Genomic DNA, 18,435 nt, shown 5'->3' with positions numbered 1-18,435 from the left:
CAAATTTCTTATGTGGGGCTGCACATTTGTTGTCCATGAACCTAACACATCATTTATGTCACAGACAAACTTATTTGACCCAAAAATGATTACTTCAGATTTATTCTCATTAAGCTGTAGGCAGTTTCGCTCTAGCCAGCTCTTCACCTCCTCAAGACATGGTAGCAAAGAAGACTGAGAAGTTGATCCTTCAGATCTAATAGGTAGGTAAATCTGAATATCATCAGCATAAAGATGATAAGACATTCTGTGTTTTTTGAAAATAAGGCCTAAAGGCAACAAAAATAATGAAAACAGAATAGGGCCCAAAATGGAGCCCTGAGGTACTCCACAGTCAATAGGAACTGAAGAAGAGGAAAATTCCCCAACCCTCACTGAAAAGGATCGTCCCTTCAAATAAGAAGAAAACCATTTTAAAACAGTCCCTCTCAGACCCACAACATGCTCTAAACGTTTAATAAGGATGTCATGATCTTATAATAAATTATAACACTAAAAAAGATTAACAAAAAAAAGTGTCAAATTTATGAATCTATATAATGATCTGATGAATGTTACTTTTTAATTTATTTCTGTTTATTTGATTGCTTTCCTTCCACTACTTTATGCATTTGTCTTCCTTCAGTATTTATATTTGATGTCATCCATTGTTATATTGATATGATCTAGTTGTTCTTGTTCATACTTGCAATAAAAATAAATAAATAAAATAAATCTCGCACACAAATACAGTGAACACACACTCACAGGATCATAGCGACCCCTGCTGATGTTTTGTGTGCAACTGCAACTTTGTTTCACTGTACACAATAAATGCATTTTTAAAAAATGTAAAAAGCTGCATTTATTGTCACATCATATATTTATTCGTTCAAACGAGCATTTATTCATTTTAGTGCTGATTTTTTATACCTTTATAAATTTTTTCAAAGTATTAACACAAAGCTTCATACAATTAAGGTTACTTTTTTCCCTCCTCTTCCCCATAACCCTAACCACCAAATAAACATATATAAATTCAGTAATAACAGTAATAATAATAACAATAAAAATAATAAATAAATAAAAACAATAACATTACAAAAGCATAAATAGTTTTTACTTTAACAAAATAACAACATTATTGTAAGAAAAGATAAGTTACAAATAATAAATAAAAGTACATAATTCAATTAAGCTCTGATATATGTGTGGTCTATACATACATATACAACCATGAAACACTTGTGATCATACTAAAACATGTTCAAGTATATTAGTGTTAGATGGCCTGATTTCACCATTTTAACAGGATCTATTACATATGATTTCACATATTTCTATGGCGCTTTATAGAATACAGATTGTTTCAAAGCAGTTTCGCAGTAATAAACATGAAAATAACTTCATCAAATATGAGCGTGTGCGCAGTTCCTCTCCCGACCGCAGGAGGCGATAATCGCCCCATCAGCGTCTGTCCTCCGCGTGCTCGTGTGCGCAGCGTGTGAGTTTGTGATGATGAACAGATGAAACGCTCTAGCGCTTATTTTAAAGATTATAATGATTAAATGATCATATCGATCTCTTATTCAGTGTCCGATCGGCGAGTTTAATGATGAGGAAGCAGAAGTTCAGCAGCGGTTTGTCTGATAAAGTCCGCAAGTCTAAAGCGGCTCCGGAGATTCAGAAAAACCCGTTCGAGGTGAAAATCAACCGCAAGAAGTTCGATGTTCTGGGCCGCAAGAGTAAACATGACGTGGGTCTGCCGGGAGTCTCGCGATCCAGAGCCATTAAGAAGGTAAAAACAGAGTAAAGTTGAGTTTATGGACATGAATTCATACTGTGGTGTGCGAGTGTTACATAAAATACTGTGGTATTGTCATCTGTGCCACTACAGAAACACGATTATGTCATTATTGTTACATTATTATTATTAAAAAACTGCAATTAAAAGGTTAGTTCACCCAAAAATGAAAATTCTGTCATTAATTACTCTCCCTCATGTCGTTCCACACCCGTAAGACCTTCATTCATCTTCAGAACACAAATCAGTTCATTTAAATCAGTATTTAAATCAGTTCATGTGAGTACAGTGGTTCAATATTAATATTATAAAGCCATGAGAATATTTTTGGTGCGGCAAAAAAAACAAAATAACGACTTATATAGTGATGGCCGATTTCAAAACACTGCTTCAGGAAGCTTCGGAGCATTATGAATCTTTTGTGTCGAATCATGATTCGGATCGCATGTCAAACTGCTGAAATCACGTGACTTTGGCGCTCCGAACCGCTGATTCGACACAAAAGATTCATAACGCTCCGATGCTTCCTGAAGCAGTGTTTTGAAATCGGCCATCACTATATAAGTCGTTATTTTGTTTTTTTGGCGCACCAAAAATATTCTCATGGCTTTATAATATTAATATTGAACCACTGTACTCACATGACCTGATTTAAATATGTTTTAGTACATTAATGGATCTTGAGAGAGGAAATGTCATTGCTGGCTATGGAGGCCTCACTGAGCCATTGGATTTCATCAAAAATATCTTAATTTGTGTTCTGAAGATGAACAAAGGTCTTACGGGTGTGGAACGACATGAGGGAGAGTAATTAATGACATTATTTTCATTTTTGGGTGAACTAACCCTTTAAATGGTTGTATGCAAATAAGATGTTGTTTGATTGACCTGATATATGTCCAAATACACATCGAATCGACTCAAATGAAAAGGAATCGAATCAAATGGTGATATTTGTGTCCGTGTCCAGCCCTGATGCCGTGTCTGTTTGATTGACAGAGGAAGGAAACTCTCCTGAAGGAGTTCAGAACGAAAGACAAGAACAACAAATTCGTTGACAGACGCTTCGGTGAATATGATAATAAAATCACACCTGAGGAGAAAATTCTGCAGAGATTCACACTGGAGAGACAGGTGACGCACCTCATCATCATCGCATTCACTTTCATCATGTGTGTTTACTGATGCTGTGTGTGTGTGTGTGTGTGTGTGTAGCGTACTCACGACAGGAAGGACATGTATAATCTAAATGAGGAAGAGGAGCTGACGCATTACGGTCAGTCTCTGGCAGAGCTGGAGAAGATGACGGATGTGATTGACAGCGACAGTGACTCCGAGGAGAAGGGACTGCTGTCAGGTGACATACGTCAATAGTTATTAATGATACGCTCAAGTCCTGACGCGATGATTGGCGATCAGACTGACCGTCTCTGTCTCTGCAGCCGAATTGACCGCGACACATTTCGGCGGCGGTGGAGGTTTGCTGAGGAAGAAGAGCGCTGGAGATGAAGGTGACGAACACAGGCCCAAGTCACGGCAGGAACTGATCGAAGAACTCATCGTCAAATCCAAACAGGAAAAGGTCAGTGTTTCTTTAAATAATACAACATTACTTTAAACTTCACTCTGTCCACACCATTAGATGGTAATGTAAACGATAACTGTGATAGCTGTAACGATAACCATAATAATAGCTGTCGTAACTGTAATGATAACAGTAATGATTATTAGAACAGTAGCTGTAATGGTAATAGTGGTAGTTGTAATTACTATAATACCTTTAACAATAACTATAACGATAGCTGTAACGATAACTAACGATAATTGTAACGATAACTATCACAACAGCTGTAACGATAAATATAAAGGTAGCTGTAATAACTATAATACCCTTAACAGTAACTTTAATGATAGCTGTAACTAGAACTATAATGATAGCTGTAACGATAACTAATGAAAGTTGTAGCGATAAATATAAAGGTAGCTGTAATAACTATAATACCTATAACAATAACTGTAATGAATGGCTTTAATGATAATGATAGCTGTAACGATAACTATAACAATAGCTATAACGATAAATATAATGGTAGCTGTAATAACTATAACCGTAATGATGGCTCTAACGAAAATTATAACGATAGCTTTGATAATTGTAATGATAGCTGTAACAATAAATATAATGGTAGCTGTAATAACTATAATAATACCTATAACAATAATTGTAATGATGGCTCTAACGATAACTATGACGATTGCTTTAACAATAACTATAACAACAGCTGTAACGATAAATATTACAACAGCTGTAACGATAAATATAATGTTAGCTGTAATAACTATAATACCTATAACAATAACTGTAATGATGTCTCTAACGATAACTAATGATAGCTGTAACAATAACTAACGATAGCTATAATAACTGTAACAATAGCTGTAATGATAATGATAGTGGTAACGATAACTATAACGATAGCTGTAATAACTGTAACAATAGATATAACGATAACTATAAGAATAGCTGTAACGATAACTAAAACGATAGCTGTAATAACTGTAACAATAGCTGTAACGATAATGATAGCTGTAACAATAACTAAAACGATAGCTGTAATAACTGTAACTAGCTGTAACGATAACTAACGATAGTTGTAACGATAACTATAATGATAGCTGTAACAATTAATATAATGGTAGCTGTAATAACCATAGTAATATCTGTAACAATAACTAATGATGGCTCTAACGGTAACTGACAATTGCTGTAACGATAACTATAACGATAACAATGATGATTGTTGTAACGATAACTATACAACAGCTGTAACAATAAATATGATACTAGGTGTAATAACTATAATATCTATAACAATAACTGTAATGATGTCTCTAACGATAACTAATGATAGCTGTAACGATAACTAACGATAGCTGTAATAACTGTAACAATAGCTGTAACAATAACTAACGATAGTTGTAACGATAACTATAACGATAGCTGTAATAACTGTAACAATAGCTATAACGATAACTATAACGATAGCTGTAATAACTGTAACAATAGCTATAACGATAACTATAACGATAGCTATAATAACTGTAACAATAGCTATAATGATAACTATAACGATAGCTGTAATAACTGTAACAATATCTATAACGATAACTATAACGATAGCTGTAATAACTAACAATAGCTATAACTATAACGATAGCTGTAAAGGTAACTATAACGATAGCTGTAATAACTAACAATAGCTATAACAATAACTAACAATAGCTATAATGATAACTATAACGATAGCTGTAATAACTGTAACAATAGCTATAATGATAAGAATAGCTGTAACGATAACTAACAATATTTAACGATAACTATAACGATAGCTGTAATAACTGTAACAATAGCTGTAACGATAATGATAGCTGTAGCAATAACTAATGATAGCTGTAATAACCGTAACAATAACTGTAACGATAGCTGTAACGATAACTAAAACGATAGCTGTAATAACTAACTAGCTGTAACGATAACTAACGATAGTTGTAACGATAACTATAACGATAGCTGTAAAAATAGCTATAACGATAACTAACGATAGCTGTAATTGTAACAATATCTATAATGATAACTATAACGATAGCTGTAATAACTAACAATAGCTATAACTATAACGATAGCTGTAACGGTAACTATAACGATAGCTGTAATAACTGGTAACAATAGCTATAACGATAACTATAACGATAGCTGTAATAACTGTAACAATATCTATAACGATAACTATAACGAAAGCTGTAATAACTAACAATAGCTATAACAACTATAAGAATGGCTGTAACGATAACTAAAATGGTAGCTATAATAACTGTAACTAGCTGTAACGATAACTAACGATAATTGTAACGATAACATTAATGATAGCTGTAACAATAAATATAATACTAGCTGTAATAACTATAATAATACTTATAAAAATAACTGTAATGATAGCTGTAACAATAACTAATGATAGCTGTAATAACTGTAACAATAACTGTAACGATAGCTGTAACGATAACTAAAACGATAGCTGTAATAACTAACTAGCTGTAACGATAACTAACGATAGTTGTAACGATAACTATAACGATAGCTGTAAAAATAGCTATAACGATAACTATAACGATAGCTGTAAAAATAGCTATAACGATAACTATAACGATAGCTGTAATTGTAACAATATCTATAACGATAACTATAACGATAGCTGTAATAACTAACAATAGCTATAACTATAACGATAGCTGTAACGGTAACTATAACGATAGCTGTAATAACTGTAACGATAGCTGTAACGGTAACTATAACGATAGCTGTAATAACTGTAACAATATCTATAACGATAACTATAACGAAAGCTGTAATAACTAACAATAGCTATAACAACTATAAGAATAGCTGTAACGATAACTAAAATGGTAGCTATAATAACTGTAACGATAGCTGTAACGATAACTAAAACGATAGCTGTAATAACTAACTAGCTGTAACGATAACTAACGATAGTTGTAACGATAACTATAACGATAGCTGTAAAAATAGCTATAACTATAACGATAGCTGTAATAACTGTAACAATAGCTATAACAATAACTATAACGATAGCTGTAATTGTAACAATATCTATACCGATAACTATAACGATAGCTGTAATAACTAACTAGCTGTAACGATAACTAACGATAGTTGTAACGATAACTATAACGATAGCTGTAAAAATAGCTATAACAATAACTAACGATAGCTGTAATTGTAACAATATCTATAACGATAACTATAACGATAGCTGTAATAACTAACAATAGCTATAACTATAACGATAGCTGTAACGGTAACTATAACGATAGCTGTAATAACTGTAACAATAGCTATAACGAAAACTATAACGATAGCTGTAATAACTAACAATAGCTATAACAACTATAAGAATAGCTGTAACGATAAGTAAAATGGTAGCTATAATAACTGTAACTAGCTGTATCGAGAACTAACGATAGTCGTAACGATAACTATAATGATAGCTGTAACAATGAATATAATAGTAGCTGTAATAACTATAATAATACCTATAACTGTAATGATGTCCCTAATGATAACTAACGATAGCTGTAATAGCTGTAACAATAGCTGTAACAATAGCTGTAACAATAACTAATAGTTGTAATAACTATGATAATAGTAGCTTTTTTTTCTGTTTTAAAAGCAGAATGGATTTTGATTGGCTGTGATGTGGATTTTGCTATTTGCTATTGGAGATGGATCATTTAATAAAACATTATGGTTGTGAACGGACATTTAACGACGATGCTCTTCCTGTCCTCAGCGCGAGCGTCAGACTCAGAAGGAGGAGGCGCAGGTCCTCACGGAGAAACTGGATCAGGAGTGGAAATCCATCCAGAACCTTCTGGCCCACAAAACCCCAAAAGAGACGAAAGACGAGGCGGACAAACCCAAGGTACCACAGCGCCCTGTGATCACGTCTGTGAGTGTGTGCTGCTCTTCCTCACTCTGATGTGTGTGTGTGTGTGTCAGCTGGAGGAGTATGACGTGATGGTGCGAGAGCTGGGCTTTGAGATGAAGGCTCAGCCGTCGGAGAAGCTGAAGAGCGCCGAGGAACTCGCTCGAGAGGAGAGACTCCGCCTGCAGACGCTGGAGGTACTGAACACCTGCTGCCCAACACCGGATGAGGACGAGGACGAGGAAGACTCACTGATGTGTGTTTGTGATTCAGGCCGACAGACTGAAGAGGATGATGGGAGAAGCTGAGGAGGAATCGGCTCAGACAGACACACACATCTCTGCCGACGACATCAACGATGGATTCGTACTGGATGGTGACGAGCGGAAAACTCTCGCTTACAAGGTCAGAAACGCACTGCATGTGATTTAAATATTCATTTATGTAAATGAGCGTGAGTTTGACTCTGTCTTTCAGCAGGACGGCAAATGGAACATCGAGGGCGAGGAGGAGGAGGAGGAGAGAGAGGAGGAGGATGATGATGAAGAGGGAGGAGAGGAAGAGCATGAGACCGGTGCAGATGATGATGAGGGTGAAGAAGAGGAGGAGGTGGAGGAGGATGAAGACGCAGGAGAGGATGATGATGGAGATGATGATCACTGTGACCTGCAGTCTGATGAGGGCAGTGAGGATGAGGACGATCAGGGCGCTGAGGAAGAGGAGGTCAGTGTTGAAGCAGCGGTCAGCGAGGAGCAGAGGAGAGCCACACAGGAAGCCGCCAAAGCAGAACTGCCGTACACATTCACAGGTGACACACCTGCACAGTCACATGATCATGAGCGAAACCACTTCCTGAGTTTAATGTTACAGTTTATTCACAATAATGATGAGGAAACACGTCAGACACACTTTGAGATGAAAATCACAGCGCCACTTAAAGGCTTGGAGTATCTTTACACACCTGATTTCTGTTCGTTTCCTGTGTGTGTTTCAGCTCCAGAGAGTTACAGTGATCTGCAGTCGCTCCTGCGGGGTCACAGTTCAGAGCAGCAGCGCCTCATACTGGACAGAACGGTCAAGTGTCACCATCCCAGTCTGGCCACAGGAAACAAAGCCAAACTACAGGTGAGGCAGACACAACAAACGTCTTTTTAATTTTCCTCATTTTCCCAGGTGATTATTTTACATCAGTGAGGATGCTGCCTGTTGAGTGTGTGTGTGTGTGTGTGTGTGTGTGTGTGTGTGTGTGTGTGTGTGTGTGTTGAATGAGATTGTTCAGTGTTTTATTCTTGTGTTCAGAGGTTGTTCGGCTTTCTGCTGGAGTATGTTGGTGAACTCGCCACCCAGAATCCTCCTGATCTTAAAACCGTCAACGCCCTCATCCCGTGAGTAACACATACTCATACGCACATTCACATACTCACATGCACATATTCACACATACTTAATCGGACATACTTATACTAGCATACTCACGCGCACATTCACACATACTCGCGCACATACGCTTACTCAAACGCACATACACATATTCACATACTCTCACATACTTACACACACATGCTTGCATGCAGTCGCACATACTTATACTCGCATACTCATGCACATATTTGCACATACTCTCACATACTTACACACATTAACATACTTGCATGCGCACATTTGCACATACTTACTTGTACATACTTATACTCGCATACTCGCATGCACTCACACACGTACTTGCACATACACATACTCAAACGTACTCGCATGCATATACTCTCAGACACATAGTCTCACACATCCACATACTCACACTCGCATACTCATGCACACTCTCACCATTTTACGTGTGTGTGTGTGTGTGTGTGTGTGTGTGTTGTGCAGTCAGATCTACAGTCTGTGTCAGCTGTTTCCGGAGGCCGCCTGTAAAGCCGTGCAGACGTTGCTCAGCGACAGCGCTCACAGCATGGAGGAGACTCTGGAGGTCAAAGGTCGCGCTGCGATGCCCAATCTTGACATGGTGCGCTGATAAACTCTTGGTACACAGATACAGTGAGGAGATGCTGATCCTGAACTGATGGTGTGTGTTTGTGTTGCAGTTGGTTCTTCTGAAGATCACGGCGCTGTTGTTCCCCACGTCAGACTTCAGGCATCCGGTGACGACGCCAGCGTTCCTCTACATCAGCCAGGCGCTCACCAAGGTCAGTGTGTGTCTGCAATAATGAGTCGACCGTTTGATTTAGTTGTACAGCGCGCATCAGTGTCACCTGCTTATGCGTGTTTCAGTGTGTGGTGGTCTCTCTGGAGGACGCGTATAAGGGCTTGATCCTCTGCTGTCTGGCGCTGGAGTTTGTGTCCCTGTCTCAGAGGTTTTTCCCAGAGCTGCTGAACTTCCTGCTGGGCCTCCTGCACCTGACGGTCCCCGACAAGAGCAGCACAGGTGTGTGTTCTGTGCGTTTCTTTTCACATGAGCAGCAGAAATAATCTCACTGTTGTGTGAACTGATGTCACGTCTGGCTGTGATGGGAAATTTTCTACATACTCAAGCGTCCAGTCAGATTTTCCTTCATCTGATCCGTCTGTTCAAACATAACTGTGGAAACAGGAAGAGGAATCTTGGTGTTTACTTTCTGCTCGTGTCCATTGCACGTCATGTTCTTCCTCAGTGTTTCTTGTTTTCCAGCACAAATATCTCATCATTCTTAAATCAAGATACATTTACTGGAGAAGAGAAATGACTGAAGATATTGAGTCTAGTTTTATGAGAAGTGTGTTAGTTTGGAGCTCTGGATTCACACGTTTAGCCCGAGCGCTTGATTCTGAATGACTGTCAGCCGAACTCATGTGACATTCGATATTGTGGTGTGTGTGTGTGTGTGTGTGTGTGTGTGTGTGTGTGTGTTTGTAGGTTATACAGTAGTGAGTCCGTTCAGACAGCAGGGGAAGAACTGCGATCTGCTGGTTCTGACGGATCCAAACGCGTCTCACAGCTGGAACAGGAAGCCCATGTCACTGTGCACAGCTCACAGAAGTCCAGCGGAGAGAGACCACTGCAGGTACACACACACACACACACTCTCCAGCTGACGACACTCAATCACTGTTAAGAACATTAACGTGACATTAACATTATTGAAAAACTTTTTTTTTTCAGTACAAAGCTAAACTTTGACAAAAAGTGATTTTTATTGTCATAATTGTGATTTGATAATATTTAGATCTGAATCAGCTGAAAATACTTGTGAAAAGAGTCTTTCAGTCAGTCAAACAGCAAATAGTGGAGCTCTGCAGCATCTGCTGGATAAAGAGATCATTTTTTACTTTTATAACTGCATTTTCCAAAAGATGGACAAAAATCTCACACTAAACCATGTCAAATTATCCATGTGATCCCCATGAATGAAAGTTAGAAATGTGGGTCTTTTATAAAGTGAATTTGACATAAAAAGCTGTTTTTGTATAAACCTAACCTACGGGTTAATTAATCTGGTCAGTGATGAGATGACGTGTTTGTGTGTTTCAGGCTGTCGCTCCTCGACTCGTGTCTGGATCTGGTGAAGCGATGCACGTCACTCTATAAGCACCTGACGTCATACGGTCACATCTTTCAGCCAATCAGAACGCTGCTTCTCGACCATCTTCCTGTTGAGCTCTACCCCGCCTGTATACAGGTTCATGCTCGCTCATTACCTCATGTTTACTGCAATCAGGCCATTTTGATTCATTCCGATTTATCTCCTGCAGGAACTTCACAGAGAGATATTAGATGCCATTCCTGAAGAGCCTTCCCAGCATGCACCTCTGGTGTTCAAGAAGAAGAAACCCATCCCACTGAAACTCCTCACACCTAAAATTGTGCAAATGTGAGTCAAGCATGAAGTAGAAACGTGTTTCCCTCTCACTGATTCTGACTTTCTATCGCCAAACTAATCGTTCCTCTTCTCTCCTCCAGTCTGGATTACGGTAAAAAACGAGGGAACACCAAAGAAGAGAAGGAGCGAGAGCGACTCAAGCACAAGTACAAGCGCGAGTTTAAGGGAGCGCTGAGGGAGATCCGGAAGGACACGCGCTTCCTGGCTCAGGAGAAACTCAATGACATCATGAGCAGGTGAGCGTGACGTCCGTGTCATGTGACTGCACTCTAATCATGCCAGTGTCTCATGGTGGTGTTGTGTTTGTGCATCAGGGATGCGGAGAGGAAGAGGAAGGTGAAGGCGCTCTACGGCAGTCTGGCCAATCAGGAGGGAGAATGGAAGGCCCTCAAGAGGATGAAGAGGAAGTGATGCTGTTATGAACTGTTTGAATACTCTGATAAACTGCACATTTATTCTCGTGATGAGGTTTTGTATTTTGTGACGTTATGAGAAATAAAAGGAAACTTTTGTGCAGTGAGACTTTCTTTATGTGGGATAATCCAGTGTGGTTATGTTAAACCTTTTAACTCTGTGTGTTCTGGTTTATAACCTTTTTTTCCCATGATATATTTTAGTAGTCATCATTCGAAAGCTTAAACACTCCAAATTCATCCTATGAAAACGGCTTTGGAATTGGACACTGCATTATCATGGAAACACTACTTTTACACTTTTTAGCGGCTCAATTTGTGACAACTTCAAATTTGGAACAAAACTTGGTTAGATGTAGGGCTTTGATTTTAGAGCAATTTCAGAGTTGGAGTTTCCTAGTTGGATTTTTCTACTTGGAAATTCCTAGTTGGATTTTTCTAGTCAGAAATTCCTAGTTTAAGCTTTGTAGTTGAAAGTTGGAAAATTGGAGTTTCCTAGCTGGATTTTTCTACTTGGAAATTCCTAGTTGGATATTTCTACTTGGAAATTCCTAGTTGGATATTTCTACTTGGAAATTCATAGTTGGATTTTTCTACTTGGAAATTCATAGTTGGATATTTCTACTTGGAAATTCCTAGTTGGATTTTTCTACTTGGAAATTCCTAGTTGGATTTTTCTACTTGGAAATTCCTAGTTGGAAATTCTTGTTTGAGCTTTGTAGTTGGAAAATTGGAGTTTCCTAGCTGGATTTTTCTACTTGGAAATTCCTAGTTGGATATTTCTACTTGGAAATTCCTAGTTGGATTTTTCTACTTGGAAATTCATAGTTGGATTTTTCTACTTGGAAATTCCTAGTTGGAAATTCTTGTTTGAGCTTTGTAGTTGAAAGTTGGAAAATTGGAGTTTCCTAGCTGGATATTTCTACTTGGAAATTCCTAGTTGGATATTTCTACTTGGAAATTCCTAGTTGGATATTTCTACTTGGAAATTCCTAGTTGGATATTTCTACTTGGAAATTCCTAGTTGGATATTTCTACTTGGAAATTCCTAGTTGGAAATTCTTGTTTGAGCTTTGTAGTTGAAAGTTGGAAAATTGGAGTTTCCTAGCTGGATTTTTCTACTTGGAAATTCATAGTTGGATATTTCTACTTGGAAATTCCTAGTTGGATTTTTCTACTTGGAAATTCCTAGTTGGAAATTCTTGTTTGAGCTTTGTAGTTGAAAGTTGGAAAATTGGAGTTTCCTAGCTGGATTTTTCTACTTGGAAATTCATAGTTGGATTTTTCTACTTGGAAATTCCTAGTTGGATATTTCTACTTGGAAATTCCTAGTTGGATATTTCTACTTGGAAATTCCTAGTTGGATATTTCTACTTGGAAATTCATAGTTTGAGCTTTATAGTTGAAAGTTGGAAAATTGGAGTTTCCTAGCTGGATTTTTCTACTTGGAAATTCATAGTTGGATATTTCTACTTGGAAATTCCTAGCTGGATTTTTCTACTTGGAAATTCATAGTTGGATATTTCTACTTGGAAATTCATAGTTGGATATTTCTACTTGGAAATTCATAGTTGGATATTTCTACTTGGAAATTCATAGTTGGATTTTTCTACTTGGAAATTCATAGTTGGATTTTTCTACTTGGAAATTCATAGTTGGATTTTTCTACTTGGAAATTCTTGTTTGAGCTTTGTAGTTGAAAGTTGGAAAATTGGAGTTTCCTAGTTGGAAATTCTTAGTTGGATATTTCTACTTGGAAATTCCTAGTTGGAAATTCTTAGTTGGATATTTCTACTTGGAAATTCCTAGTTTGAGCTTTGTAGTCGAAAATTGGAGTTTCCTAATTGAAAAACGCTCTCTCAAGATGTATTTACTACTGGGAAACTCATAGATAATTTTGACCCCCGAGTTTCCGAGTTGGGCGTGCCATAAATATAAATATAAGTTATTGCTGTTGTGTATTCTTGCTGCCTTCTATCTGAAATTTCCTACTTACCATTTCCTAAGTTATGAATGCGAGCTCATTCCGTTCAAGTGCTTTGTTGTCTGGAAGAACAGGAATCAGTCTTATTAAAGCCAAAATGTATTAAAGAGGTTTAATTTTGAATAAAATGTAGCATCTCATTTGTTGACAACAATATAAACATTCAACATGCTATATATATAGTCAACTTTCTAACGATTCTGGAATCCGGTCAAATGCAGGCTATTTTCAATGTGTGTAAAACATATGTGGAAAATGGTTATCCATATATGTAAATATACATTACTTTAATGATAAGACAAGGCAATGTTGCTGTTGTGGAAAAATTAAAACAATACCAGTCACAGCAGCAATAGTTCTCCCCTCCAACATGTTTACAGTTAATGGCACGCCCAACTCGGAAAATCGTGACTAGCAAACTCCAACTAGGAATTTAAGACTAGAAAACTATGACTAGGAAACTCTTATTTTTACGATAAGTCCGATAGTTGGGGAAAAACTAATAAACAATATCAGTCACAGCAGCAATAGTTCTCCCCTCCAACATGTTTAAGGTTTATGGCACGGCCAACTCGGAAACTCAGGGGTCAAAACTATCTCCAGAGTTTCCAAGTAGTAAACACAACTTTACAGGGCGCTCATGTCCAATTTCCAACTAGGAAACTCATATTTACGATAATTGTGGAAAAACAATACCAGTCACAGCAGCAATCGTTCTCTCCTCCAACATGTTTAAGGTTTATGGCACGCCCAACTCGGAAACTTGGGTCAAAATTATCTTTGAGTTTCCCAGTAGTAAATGCAACTTTACAGGGCATTCATGTCCAATTTCTAACTAGTGAACTCTAAGAAACTCGTATTTATGATAATTCTGATGTGAAGGTAGCATCACTGTGTACACAACATACACTGTGCTTCAAACGATTATGTAAATATGCATTACTATAATGACAATAGTTTGTAGCGATGTAGCTGCTGTGGAAAATCTAATAACGAACACCAGTATAAGCAGCAATCATTGTTTAAAGTTTATGATCCAACTTGGAAACTCGGGCATCAGATTTATCTGTTTCCCAGTGGTAAATATGACTTCAGAGGGCGTTCATGTCCAATTTCCAACTAGGAAACTCCATGACATTTTAGTAATCATTCGAATGTGCTCAAATTGAACATTGCGTTACCATGGAAACGCTACTTTAAATCCTTTTAGTGGCTCAATTTTTGTGATACCAACTTCAAATTTGGAACGAAACATGGTTAGATGCAAATCTGATTATATAACAATTTTAGTGGCCAAATTATTTTATAAAATATATATATTTGTATAAAATAAATGTTGTTTTCTTAGCGTTACAGTAAAGTTTTATAACTTTTTTTACCGTTCATCACTTCTGCAATAAAAAAGAGCCCAGCCTGAGGTCTGTATTCCAAAGCATTCATGAACTACAACCAGTTAAGTTCAGATGATTACAGTTAAACAGGTTAATGTGTGTACTATTACTAGGTCAATTACTGTAGGTTTCATATTTCAACTGTACCTTTTTATGTCAAGTCACATTTATTTCTGCAGCGCTTTAGACAATAAACAATAAAAATGTTAATTTTTATAAAATCAATAAATTAATTTTTAACTCCAACTGATGACAGTGTGACCAATTAATGTATAAACTCCAGAAATTAAGGACCCAGTATTCAACAGAGACAAGTGTGCATTGAACTCAAGCTTTATTTAGTACTGGTTCTTTTACATGAGACAAAGTTTTACTTCTCGTGAGTCTCCGTTAACTCAGCTAGCTTAGTGGGACAGGTTTAGTCGGGTTTGAGTCTTCGGACGCTTCCGTCAGTCCTCAGGCAACAGCCGTGTGAGTCTCTACAGTGCGGGACACAGACGTGGTTCTCTCCTCCGTCACTGCTGGGAAAATTAAGACACATCAGATTAAGACAAGTTTGCAAGAATTTTCGAAGACATGCTGCCTTCACATGATATCGGAATTATCATAAATACAAGTTTCCTAGTTGGAAATTCCTATTTGGAGTTTCCTAGTTGGAAATTGGACATGAACACCCTCTTGTCAGGGTAATAGGAATCATGCAGGACACCAGGTTTATTCTTCCCCATTTCTTGGGCTAATCTTATTAAAGCCAAATGTACAGAAGATATTTCATTTTGAATATAATGTAGAGTCCCATTTGTTTACAACTATATAAACATTCACAGCTCTATCACACCAGTCACAGCAGCAAAACTCCACCATGTTTGTAATTTATGGAAAGGCCAACTCGGACACTCTTGTGCCAAATTATCTCAGAGTTTCCCAGTAGTAAATATGAATTGACAGGGTGTTCATGTCCAGTTTCCAACTAGGAGACTCCAACTAGGAATTTCTGACTAGGAAACTCTGCCTAGGATATTCGGAAACTGGGGTATAGAAATTATTTCTGAGTTTCCCAGCAGTAAATATGACTTGAGAGAAATTTCCAACTTGGAAACTCATATTTATGATAATTATAATCTCACGTGAAGTTTGATTCGGCGCGAGTTTGAATTGTTCAGAAGGATCTGAAAGTCTGTTAGTGTTTGATCTTCAGTCGATTTTCTGTGAAATCAGTCAAATCTGCAAACTAACTTTGACTTTTGCCAATTACCTGTAAATTGTGGAAAAAATCATTCAGTGTATTCCAGCCTTATTAAGTTAACAGGAATGGACACTTGAACATCCTAAAGCACTAGTATATTTAGGCAAACTCACCCGCCACTCCAGACAGACCTTCGGCGACGGAGATCCCAAGACGCTTCTCCTCTCCTTCCAGCAGCTTCCTGTAGGTGGCGATCTCTGCGTCCAGCTTCAGCTTGATGTGAAGCAGCTCCTGGTAGTCAGCCATGTATTTCCCCATTTCCATCTTGGTCTCGCACAGCTGGCTCTCCAGCTGGGCGATGATGTCCTCCAGACCGGCCGTCTTGTCCAGGTGCGCGGACTCCATGTCCTCCAGCTGCTGCTCCAGAGCGGCGTTACGCGCCCTCAGGCCGTCGATCTGGTTCTGCAGGTCCGTGACCTGGTTGTGGAAGGTGGTGATCTCGTCCTTCATGGTCTTCATGTGGCCCTCGTGTTTGCTGGCCTGTTCCTTCAGAGTGTCGAACTTGCCCTTGTACCACTTCTCGGCCTCCTGGACGTTGCGGGCGGCCACGGCCTCGATCTCCGCGCGCATGTTGCGCAGGTACGCGGCCAGGTCGGGTCTGTCGGAGTCCAGCTCCACCGTCACCTTGGACTCCTCGATCTGCTTGAGGAGGTCGGCGACTTCTTCGTCATGGAGCTTCTTCAGGAACTCGATCTCGGCCACCAGCTGCTCGATGCGCTTCTCCAGGTCGGCCTTCTGTAGCGTGGCGTTGTCGACGTCTTGACGGAACTCGCGGAGAATCATTTCAGCCTCCTCTGTGGAGTCGAGGTCATGAATGGTATTTTATAAATAAACTCTATAAATTTGTTTTACTCATGCAATAGAAGCTATATGTTAGAGTTCTGACTTTGGTACAACTCTTTAGACTAATTGGTCAATGAACTTTTGTTCTACAAACTGACATTATTTTAATTCCAAGCTTGTTTATAAACAAAATGCAGTCCCGACTTTCTGACCCCAATTACAGACATTTTTTCTTTTTGTTTTATAGAAAACAAGCAACAAGCAATCTCAAGTCATTTGGTTCTCCAGTAAATATATCTTGATTTAAGAATGTTTAGATATTTGTTCTGGAAATCAAGAAATTTTTTTGCATGTACTGATCTTCTGCCTCACCTTTGATGGCCAGCTCTTCCTCCAGCTTCAGCCTCCAGACCTCCACCTCTTCTTCGATGTAGCCCCTCTCTATATCAGCCGCGCCCTTCTCGGCGGTCAGAGCTTCGATTAGGTCCCTCATTTCTTTAAACTTCAGTTCGTATTCCTCCCCGAGGCCGGTCGGTCCTCCCTTAAAGCGTCCCTGAAGGGATTCCAGCTCGGCTCTCAGCGCGGCGTTCCTCTGCTCCAGCGCCTGGACCTTCTCGATGTATCCAGCGAAGCGCACATTCAGCTCCTGCATCTCCTCCTTCTCGTTGGCGTGGTGCTGATGGATCTCAGTGGCGACTTCCACCGCCTGACCCTGGAATCCCGTCCGGCCGCGGCTGTATGAAGAGCCTCGGCATCGGGAAGGCGACGGGCTCTGGACCCTCATCCGGCTGGAGCCGCTGACGCTCAGGCTCTTCTGTGAATACGTCGTACCTCTCATGTCTGTGTCCTCGGGCTTCTGCGCTTGTGATCTGGAAGGTTTCTCCTCGTGCCTGTCTCTCTCTTCAGCTCACCGGCGTTTATATGGACCCGCCAAGAATCTTGCACAGGCCCTTGAAAGTCTTGCAGGGTTTTGACATGTTTTAAAAGCGGATCATGACACTCCTGCCCGAGTTCGAAGGCTTGAGTTTCTCATTAGCTCACGTCTCATTGTCATCTGGAGGCCGAGCGGCTCTCGCACTCCAGTGCCACATAACCAGCAAGTGTGCGAGAGTCACTATTTCTTCTCACTGTAATTTCAGGTCAGTGTGGCTCACTGTTTCCATATAACCTCATACGGATGAATTAATGTGCTTTACAAAAAAACTCAAGCCCTTTAGCTCTCTTCTAAGCTTGTTTCTCTCCGTTTGTTTGTCAGATGTTTGGGGAGATTTGTGATGTGCGCTGCAGAAAATTATGTATTTTTGTTTTGATTTAAGAATGTTTAGATGTTTGTGCTGGAAAACAAGACAGAAATACTGAGGAAGAACATTTTTTTTGTAGTGTATCTCATCAAAATGTTATATTTAGACATGCTACGAATTATCTTGATTTACATAAAATTGTTTTCCTCAATTGTTGAATACAAGCAAGTCTT

General features: G+C 38.8%; 2 protein-coding genes across 3 annotated transcripts; one reads left to right on the top strand and one right to left on the bottom strand.

The window, feature by feature from the left end:
* Positions 1-1,453: 1,453 nt before the first annotated feature.
* nop14 (NOP14 nucleolar protein homolog (yeast)) lies at positions 1,454-11,669 on the top strand. Of its 2 annotated transcripts, none has more exons than XM_067375742.1 (18): positions 1,454-1,777; positions 2,783-2,917; positions 2,999-3,140; positions 3,226-3,365; positions 7,153-7,284; positions 7,362-7,484; positions 7,561-7,692; positions 7,768-8,095; positions 8,282-8,412; positions 8,587-8,672; positions 9,157-9,292; positions 9,372-9,473; positions 9,559-9,712; positions 10,181-10,328; positions 10,796-10,943; positions 11,017-11,135; positions 11,225-11,380; positions 11,459-11,669. In XM_067375742.1, exons 1-18 carry the CDS (start codon positions 1,592-1,594, stop codon positions 11,553-11,555), a joined length of 2,595 nt encoding a protein of 864 aa, XP_067231843.1. In that variant the 5' UTR covers positions 1,454-1,591; the 3' UTR covers positions 11,556-11,669. The 2 variants fall into 2 exon arrangements, with proteins under 2 accessions (XP_067231843.1, XP_067231842.1); XM_067375741.1 differs by having other exon boundaries at positions 7,765-8,095.
* A 3,719-nt stretch (positions 11,670-15,388) lies between these two features.
* Positions 15,389-17,820, bottom strand: LOC137013252 (vimentin). Its single transcript, XM_067376932.1, has 3 exons — positions 17,334-17,820; positions 16,310-16,972; positions 15,389-15,450 (listed from the first exon to the last, which is right to left on the bottom strand). The coding sequence occupies exons 1-3, from the start codon at positions 17,797-17,799 to the stop codon at positions 15,389-15,391; spliced, it is 1,191 nt and encodes a 396-aa protein (XP_067233033.1). The 5' UTR covers positions 17,800-17,820.
* Between the last annotated feature and the right edge of the window lie 615 nt (positions 17,821-18,435).

Source organism: Chanodichthys erythropterus, chromosome 22, assembly GCF_024489055.1.
Source record: "Chanodichthys erythropterus isolate Z2021 chromosome 22, ASM2448905v1, whole genome shotgun sequence".
NCBI classification, from domain to species: Eukaryota; Metazoa; Chordata; class Actinopteri; order Cypriniformes; family Xenocyprididae; genus Chanodichthys; species Chanodichthys erythropterus.
Note: the sequence above shows the minus strand (reverse complement) of the source record. Positions and strands in the feature narration are given on the sequence as shown.